At 35.1% G+C, this 10,174-nt stretch overlaps 1 protein-coding gene and 1 long non-coding RNA gene across 2 annotated transcripts; one reads left to right on the top strand and one right to left on the bottom strand.

Annotated features, from left to right (window-relative positions):
* Positions 1–451: 451 nt before the first annotated feature.
* Positions 452–8,550, top strand: LOC115450655 (cryptochrome-1). The gene is given in 12 exon segments (XM_037445649.1): positions 452–569; positions 1,427–1,684; positions 2,058–2,309; positions 2,560–2,744; positions 4,526–4,697; positions 5,177–5,402; positions 5,553–5,693; positions 5,862–6,013; positions 6,272–6,311; positions 6,313–6,475; positions 7,144–7,382; positions 7,384–8,550. Coding segments are annotated over 11 exon segments (2,352 nt in total). The 5' UTR covers positions 452–569; positions 1,427–1,451; the 3' UTR covers positions 7,933–8,550.
* On the bottom strand, positions 8,541–9,896 carry LOC119191786. The gene is made up of 2 exons (XR_005113529.1): positions 9,385–9,896; positions 8,541–8,749 (listed from the first exon to the last, which is right to left on the bottom strand). It is a non-coding gene; the product is annotated as an uncharacterized LOC119191786 (long non-coding RNA).
* Between the last annotated feature and the right edge of the window lie 278 nt (positions 9,897–10,174).

Raw genomic sequence — 10,174 nt, 5'->3', positions numbered from 1 at the left:
AACATACGCCTTAAAATAACAGGATTTACAAGAGTATTACAATGTAATATGACTTTACAGAAGTGAGTAGTCTCTAGCTATAGAGCTAGTTTCTACTTTCTAGAATATAGACAATGTAAAGTTAAGGTATCCTATTAATACAATAAATATGAAAGTTTGTTAAGATCAATGCGTGTTAAAATATTTGCCAGAAATAGACGTATAACAGTCCGAATAGATTTGGATTATATTTGATAATTCTATATATAATAAACCGTTTCTGAAGTAACTTATGGGCTATTTTACATCCTAAAAAGCGTACAGTGGGTTTGTCATTTCAGAAAAAGATGGATGGAGCAGCGACAAAATGCTAGTTAGATATGTAATAATTATCAGCATACTTGTTACCACTTTACTATTTCCGTGACGTACTTTTATCTTACATAATATTATTTGTTACGTGCCTACTTCTAATTATAATATTATGTCAATTATGTATTTATGTTTCAGTTTTGCATCCAATCCATCGTCTAAGATAAAGAAAACTTTTAAGCCAATTCGGCAGTTCAATAGGACAATATTAATATTGGGTAAGATTACTTGTATATTTTTATATAATAATATAATCATTCAAACTATTTAAAACATTTTAAAGAAATTTATCATACACAATGAAGAAAATTATCTGAAAAATTTAGCTTTAATAATCGCAGGACTAATGAATTTTATAGAAACTGATAAGTTTCATTTAAAGATAGAGTTAAAAACATAATTTATTATGTAAAGTCCAACGTCCAAACCTAATAATGTTAGGCATTTATCAATATCTTAATATAAGTATAAAGTGATTAAAATGGAAAGTTTAAATTAGCGAACTTTATACAGAACTCGATAAATATGCAGACGTTCGCAATAAGCAGGTCCCCAACGCCTCTAAGGATCAAAAATAACTTGGCAGTTTTTCTGTGGTTACGTAGTTGTTTTATTATAGTTAATCGCGACAAGGCGTGTGCCTTTTCCTTTATCGTAATTTCATCAGTAAACTCAATTAAATTATATATGTGAGTGGAAATATAATGTTTTATTTCCGCTAAAAGCTTGTAGGTGCGGTCATAAACAATAGATTTTGTCCTGTGATGTTTTATTCGGAACTCAGTACTTTTCGAGCAGTTTAACATGTATTAAATGTTCAAATACTATTTATTTTCGAATGGGGCTTCACGCTTCACAGAACAAATAGTTTGCTTGTGATGCAATATACAAGCCCCTAGCGGGAATACATGATATTTCAAATTACAAAATGTGAAATACTGATATGTTATTTTCATGTTTTTCATAGGCTTTGTCTAAATTTCAAAGTAATGTAGTTATTATACAAGCTGTCTGCAAAATATTGATTCAAATGATCGTTCACATTTCAGAAAAAGTGAAATATTGTTATGTTTAGGTGTGATGTGGGTGCCGAAGTGGTAATGTCCGCGGCCGCTGAGTCGCTGCCGGCGTCGAGTGCGCGCACGCACGCGGCCGGCTCGCAGGCACGCCGCCCGCCCGGCAAGCACATCGTGCATTGGTTCCGGAAGGGCCTCCGCTTGCACGACAACCCCGCGCTCAGAGAGGGACTTGTCGATGCGGTCACATTCCGATGTGTTTTCCTTATTGATCCTTGGTTTGCAAGCTCGTCCAATGTCGGCATTAATAAATGGAGGTAAGCAAACTCAATACCATTAACAATTATTATTGTAGGCAAGTAAAATAACTACTAATGATATACATTGCACATACTTTAAAACGGAAATAGTTAAACTGATAATATTATGCAGTACAAAAGAATAAGATCGGTTGTTGCTGCCTAGTATTATAGTGTTCCCGGAATGCCTATGTATCATTATAATCACATGACAGACTTAAAAAAATTTATAAATTTAATAAACACATTGAAATAGTGTTGATTTTTTATTTTATATGTATTTTTGCAATATCGTAAATTTAATTTTCCGGTTTATCCGTCTTATTCTGGACACGCGGATCTCCAATATAATAATATAATTAGATTTATTTTTATTAAAAAATATTCTTAGATTCCTTCTGCAATGTCTGGAGGACTTGGACAAGAGTCTGAAGAAATTGAATTCACGGTTGTTCGTGGTTAGAGGACAGCCTGCAGATGCGCTCCCCAAACTGTTCCGGGAATGGGGCACAACGGCACTCACTTTCGAAGAAGACCCCGAGCCATACGGGCGCGTGCGGGATCACAATATCATGTCAAAGTGTCGAGAGGTCGGCATTACGGTTATATCGCGCGTTTCGCACACCCTGTATAAATTGGACAAGTAAGTATACTAAAAAATGTTATGTTAAAACAATTAATAGGTATCTATTGAAATAGATTGGATTGAAATCCAATGTTGCTAGTTTATCCAAGGATCTCTTAATATCTATTTACTACCTAGTACCTACCCAATGTATTTCTTTACTATGACGTGACATAAGTAACCTAAATCCTGAATATACTGATTCTATTTTGGAGACTGTAATCTAAATATAATGTTAATTACAGAGAGATGTGTTATTATGTTTCAGCATTATAGAGCGCAACGGTGGTAAAGCGCCACTAACGTACCACCAGTTCCAGGCGTTGATCGCCAGCATGCCGCCGCCGCCGGCCGCCGAGCCGCCGATCTCGGCGCAGACGCTCAACGGCGCCGCCACGCCCGTCGCCGACGACCACGACGACCGCTTCGGCGTGCCCACGCTCGAAGAACTCGGTGTGTATGTTAGGCTTCTATTTTATGACTCGGAGTGTCCCGTGTGAGCGCTAACATTCTTCTTGCGTCGCTTTAGAGATACTTACCCATAAAAACTGCTGGTCATGTAATGGAAGTACCGAATGTGTAATTTTAGAAACAGATAATATGACCTGTATGGTTTTATATTTTCAACACCATTGATCACTTTATGTTACGTTATATACATCACTAAAGTTAAAATGTCGAACTCTGTTTAAAATAACCGCACTGTATAAGAAAGATGTTAATGTTATTTATTTATTGTAAGTAATTATTATTTGAAGTGAGAGAGATAGCAATAATTCGGTCTCTTATCCCCTCGGCCCATTGTAATTGTAGGTAAAAGAGTTGCACCCACTTTAACAACCCTTAAACCATGAGAACGAATCATGCAAAATTAATTGAACTTAAACATAAGAATATGCCAAATGCTTAAATCATAGTTTTCTTGCAGTAATTTCTAGTTAGTTACCAAACTAATTAACCTTAGGAATGATGAGACGTCACAAAAAATAATTGTTACCTGATGGCAAATTTTAAGAATTTTCCACCTCACTGTGTCTTATGGCTGATTTTAGCCAAAATAGTTCCTATGAAGTTTTTGATCTACCTTAGACCCACGAAGTCACCTGTTTAGGTTTTTAAATTTCAAAAAGAAAATTTAAATCATAATTCATAGAACATAAGTATTTCACTTTACACCTACATTTTCATAATTTTCATTAAAGTTACGAAGCTAATTGTTTTAGCAAGAAAGTACAACTAATGAAAATTTTAGCTTGCAATAAAAAATCTTGTCTTCTACTTTTTAAAAAGAAAACATTTAATCGGACTAATCGAAAATTCTCAAAAATATTCATAACTCGAAAACTATGAAATATCGCGGAACATACATGGGGTGATTCAGATACCCCAAGGTGCTCTATCTCCCGGACCCCTCCGCTTGACACTACTTTCTGGGACACCCTGTCTTTATTCGTTTATTGTGAACGTATCTTATAATATTGTAACATGTGAAAATGTCTAAATTTTAAAGAAATCTTTTTTATGGCATTGATGGCATTGATTGGCATTGACAGAGCATTGCTGTGATAACAAGTCTGTTCCTCACTGCAGATGGCATGGCAGCCTTTGCAGTGCGTAGACATAGGGCCGTTGTGATTGGCTGATATTGAGATACAATCTGAATCTCGTGGGCTGTCAGATAAACAAAGCTGAACAAACAGCAAGCTGTCGGATAAATAGACTTGTTTTCAAAGCAATGATTTCCGTCCTTAGATATATAACGTCTATGAATAAGGGAGATACTTTATTAATTTTATCGTGACTTTGGCGAAATGCTTTAATGCTCCGTGCCATAAAATTTATGCTAGTACTGTAGATCCTGGCTTATACGGGCTGCTTTATACCGTGTGAAATATAACTTAGGCATAGGTACAGGCAAAACATAAAAAAATCTGTCTCTTGCTATCTACACCTACTAATATTATAAAGAGGAAAAGTTTGTTTGTTTGTAGATTTGTAAGGGCTAATCTCTGGAACTACTGGGCCGATTTTGATAATTCTTTCACTAATAGGAAGCTACATTACTCCTGAGCGCTGTAGGTTTTTATCCCAGGAGGCCGCGTACAAAAACTAGTTTATTATGAGGACACGGCAAATTGACCCCACATAGAGTTTCTATGCTATCTTTCTCAAGCAGGATATAAAACGAAATCACCAAATAAAAACAGTACCCACTGTTTTGTACTTGATTTTAGGTTTTGAAACGGAAAATCTGAAGCCTCCAATATGGATCGGAGGTGAAAGTGAGGCGCTAGCTAGGCTGGAAAGACATCTAGAAAGAAAGGCTTGGGTGGCCTCGTTTGGACGACCCAAAATGACCCCGCAATCTCTGTTGGCAAGTCAGACGGGATTGTCTCCGTACTTAAGGTTAGCCATTGTGAGATTTCGGCTTTTATAGAATTTGGAATTTTGAGTTCCTATTAATAATTTATAAGATTTGAAAAATTGCCGTTACGCAGTCAAATGATTTATAATTTAGGAATCTTTAGGTACCTATCTACCTTTGGATTTCTAGGATATTGTATTCTCGCGTTACTATTGATAATAAATGCCAATTTAAAAAAATATTTTATAAATCAATAAAACGGTACCAAATAGGATTGAAAAGCCAAATTGTTGCCAAATTTATTATAATATGGTTGATTAAAATAAGTTTTTTTTAAAAGAAGTTTTGCTGCGTCGTACGAATGATAAATTAATGTCACTTTCCGTTGTATAAATATTGAAGCAAAAAAAAACTATATATGCGTCGTCGTCGCGTGGGACAATGTAATCACTAACAATATTTTGAATTTTGTATCTATAAAGATTTTTTTTAACAATTGTAATAATTTTCAATGTTTCAGATTCGGTTGCTTGTCGACGAGATTATTTTATTATCAGTTAACAGAATTGTATAAACGCATAAAACGGGTGAGACCACCGTTATCCCTCCACGGACAAATCTTGTGGAGAGAGTTCTTCTATTGCGCCGCGACTCGGAATCCTAATTTCGATCGAATGGAAGGAAATCCCATATGCGTGCAAATACCTTGGGAGAAAAACCAAGAGGCACTCGCCAAGTGGGCTAATGTAAGTCAAAATACGTCACACGGATTGTACCAGTTATAATAATGTAGGGTGTTCGAGTACAAAATGCTAGACATTTACGGGATCATGTGTTCTTTCTGATTATTTTTTTTGCACTAATTGATGATGTGTTAATTTTAATATGTCTCTCAGGGCCAAACAGGGTTCCCTTGGATAGACGCCATAATGGTGCAGTTGAGGGAGGAGGGTTGGATCCATCACTTGGCGAGGCATGCCGTCGCGTGCTTTCTCACCAGAGGAGATCTTTGGATTTCATGGGAAGAGGGCATGAAGGTAAGAACATTTTATTTATATGTTAATTACCATTTCTCTTCTTGAATTATTGACAAGTTTATTAGTTGATATATTATGTATAAAAAAATATTTTAGAATATTTTTTTTGCTTTATATGTTTCAAATACATAAGAATATATTAATTAATTATATTGAACTTATGTTTAGGTATTCGACGAGCTTCTACTAGACGCGGACTGGTCGGTGAATGCGGGTATGTGGATGTGGCTGTCCTGTTCGTCGTTCTTCCAGCAGTTCTTCCACTGCTACTGCCCCGTGCGATTCGGAAGGAAGACTGACCCTAACGGAGATTTCATCAGGTGCGTTAGGACTTCTACGAAGCACGTTACTACTTTACAATTTCCAAATGCAAAAAAACAAGTTACATAAAATGTTGTAATATATGGCCATGCTTCAATACCCATAATATATTACGTACCCGTTAAATGATATAGTTAGAATCAGTTTCAGAAATATTATTATTTATTGCAAACTTTGTGGTGGTATAAATCTGTGCTTAAGTGATTACACTTTACACCACAAAAAATTACGTTAATTAATATTAACGTTATTTCCAGGCGGTACATCCCCGCACTGAAGAACATGCCGACGCGGTACAATCCACGAGCCGTGGGTTGCGCCGGAGTCGGTGCAGCAGTCGGCGCGCTGCGTCATCGGCTCCGACTATCCAATGCCCATGGTGGACCACTGCAAGGCCTCGCAGATCAACATCGAGCGCATCAAACAAGTCTACGCACAACTCGCTAAATACAAACCACAAGGTATATACATTTTAAATAACTTAGACTTAACATCTCATGTCTCAGGATGGCGAGCGCAGTGGAATACCAAACAATACTTTGTGTTATTCAAGGTTGGATGGTGTTTCTTCTGTTTACGGGCGGTCGTATCGCTTACCATCAGGCGAAGATTGATCTGTTTAGTCGACACATTTTCCACTTGGTTTAGCAGCGGAATACACAAGCTGTGACCCGGAAGGCCCTCGGTTCACCGCTTATAGCTCCTCTGACTTTTCTGAGATATAGAGCATGAGTCTTTGTATACTTTATATTACCAATTTGCAATGTTTGTTCTGATGGTCATGTTCAGCAAACTATTAAAATGAAAAATAATTGTGGGATATAAAATAATAAAATTAGCACTCTATGTTCTTAGCCCGTCCCGCCGACAAAGGGTCCAAGTAGTAAGTACAAATTATAAGTCGAAACCGATCCACAGAATATATGCCTGTTTTAATCATACACTTTTTTGGTAAATTTGGCGTAGCTTTTTCTCGTTTTTGTTTTTTTTTTTATTATATTAGATTTTTTTTTCTAGGATATTCTTAACATATATGCTTCCAGTATATAGAATTTTTATTTAATAATAATACCCTATTATAGATAATGTATTATAATTTGCAGATGATCACATTTATAATTGTTTATAGGCACTTTGAACCCGCAAGCGGTACAACGGCCCAATGTGATGCAGTCGTCGCCCAGTCCGACGTCAATCATTAGAAGCATAAACCAGTCAAACTATCTCTGCAGCCAAACACCGGATCCCACGCAACAGTCTACAAACCAAAATACTTACAAAGACCAGTCAACCGTATTCCAACGACCCACTAAAACATTCAAGAGCCCGGACAGCCCTCAATTCTAAAACAAGTTGTTAGTAGTCCAAACAAACGCAAAACACAGATAATCCATCGGAAAATTCTGACTGCACAACAAGACCGTCAGAAAATGCTATAGTCAGTGATCGACAAGATATTGTATATAAATCTCATCAAAGTAGACATTTACAATCTGGAGGCAAACAGGAAAATTATGACTATAAAAATTATAATATTGACCATATATCAGGTTATGATAATCAGGATATGTATCAGAGCCAACAAATTAACCAAAATGAACTGTACAGTCAACAAGATATTAAAATCGATACCTATGATTATAATAAATCCAAATATTATCTATCCAACTATGCAGAAAATAACGTTCTCGTGTCGAGCGCGACGCCGACATTCATAACGCCTTCTATGAATCATCAGTCAAATATGAATTACAACAGAGAAGGTAAGAACAAAAGCAAAAATAACAAATCTTCAGATGCAGTGTTTCTACATCCATTAAGTGTTGTGTCAGACCGGATGTATTCTGGAGACAATCGACAAACACAATCCTCCAATGAATGTGAATACAGCTCTGCTAGTGATGATAATCAAAAGTAAATGCCAATTTCTGTAAATCACGCGGAACGTCTATTGACAGCAACATGATATTGTAAAAAAGAAACATAATATTATAGATTTTCATCAAAGAAAAAAATCACAGAATCTATAGTATTTCGTATTAATGTTAGCTGCCATTAACATAAAGGAAGACTTCTGCTTGTGTTGATATGACAATAAAGACCAGCAAACAATGTAAATCTATCGGAAGTATATAACATAATATAGAAGAACTTTTAGCAAATAAAAAACAAATTAGTTATTTGTAAGTTCTTCAATATGTAATGAATGGTGCGTCGTGTTTGGTGATAGGGATTACAATTATTATTTAGTATATAACCAAATAAAATCCAGTCCATGACTTGATATCTCAGCAAGATTAGCCTGTAGTATTGTCGATGGCATGTAGGCATCAGCACGATTGTATATTTTATAATAATAAGCAACATATAATTGTCTTTCAATAGTTTAATGTTATTAATTAAAAGAATTTACGATAATATTAAGATTAGTTATTTGTTAGAATTTGAACTGGATATAACTGTTGTAATTATTATGTAATTCAGAAGTTTTAGGAGTAAGCTACATTAATAAATGTTTGTACACAGTTTCTTTCAACATTATTTTTTATTTAATTCTCTAATTATAAACATAGGTTAAACTTGCAGTACTATTCAGTATCCAATGATGCAACAATTTCCATGTGTTGTTTGAGTGCTTTCTTCATTTTCCTGGAATTGGCAGCTAATTCCTTAATGGCTGGCCTTGGTGCTCTTTGTCTGCACACTTCATTCTTTATCGTCGAAATTATTGGCATCTAGAGACAGGATGGTTTCATTCAATATTTCATACTGCATAAAATAAATAACATTGCTTCTTCGAAATATTCCGACGTGCAAATTACTATATATTTGCTGAATCTGCTAGTTAATATAATAGAGTATTTTTAAACGACTCGAAAGATTTGGGTGTACTCTAAAGTTATTAATATTAAAAACAATGAGCAACATTCAAAGTCACTTTCAGTTTATCCTGAAATGTAGTTAGTAATAAGCTCTAGAGAGCTTTGATGACGAAGTTGTATTGCGTGCGCTAGACAATTATCACACTAACGTCTCGGGTTCGAATTCTGAGTTGAGAAAAGTGATATTGATTTATTGTGCTTAGTAACAATCTGGAGTCTGTTAATGTGACTGGTAAAAGACAATAGCCTGCCCCTAATGGAAATAATTAAACTGGTGAAAAGTGAGTGTGTTATAAAAGAACACACTTGTATTTCACCAGTTATATGTTTGGCTAAAAGTGGAAAAAGAGTGACGCCTTGTATGTTTTTTATTTATATTTATTTCGATATTAGTTTTGAAATCGAGCATAAAACAAAATGATCAGTGTTTAAGTTATAATTAATAATATTATTATGCATGATTACAAAGACAGGGTTTAAATACTTACAGTTTCAGGAATGTGGACATATCTTATATTTCTGGCTTGAACATACAGGTTCTCGAATGAAAACTCATTACCATGAGTATCACAATATACAGCATTTGAAAATGAAATGTTCATGAAGCTACAATCAAATAATTTTTAATATAAATTTTAATTTATCCATAGCATATTAAATTTATTATTATTTTACATCGAATTAGTGTCCTCTGTGGGGATAGACTAAGATGGAAGAAAGATAAGTTGGCGAAACCATATAGATAATATTTTAACTCTGTCTACCCCTTCTGGGAATAACGCAATATGATTTTATATATTAATATAATATAGTACATGTACAGTACAATTGTTTATATTGGTCATAAAGTTTGTCTCCAGTAGTGCCATAGCTATTGTTTATCAGAAACTAAAGAGCGACAGAAGGCTTAGACTCTTATTCACGAACATTACTTTGCTGTCTGAAAGTTCTGCAGTGCTTTTAGTATAATATTGAGTTACAACTGCTTCATTTGGCTGTCAGATAAACAAAGCTGAATAAAACTGCGCAATTGCTAACACTGCGTTAGGCGCACTGTCGTGCGTCCTAAGCATTCTTTCTGAAGGTTGTTACGAGCGTGAATGAGGTGACTAAGTGCATGTGTACAAATTGTACTGAATGGCGTTCAACAGGAACCGCATACCAATGCAACAGAAGCAGGTTGATGGAGGATATCTCTATGTGTAGAATTAAACTACATGCATATTGCCCTATATTTTATAAGAAATTAATAAAAATAAATAAAATAAACTTCAATTA

The sequence above is a fragment of the Manduca sexta genome, unplaced genomic scaffold, assembly GCF_014839805.1.
Source record: "Manduca sexta isolate Smith_Timp_Sample1 unplaced genomic scaffold, JHU_Msex_v1.0 HiC_scaffold_1918, whole genome shotgun sequence".
NCBI lineage: Eukaryota > Metazoa > Arthropoda > Insecta > Lepidoptera > Sphingidae > Manduca > Manduca sexta.
This window is presented reverse-complemented; position numbering and strand designations above follow the sequence as displayed.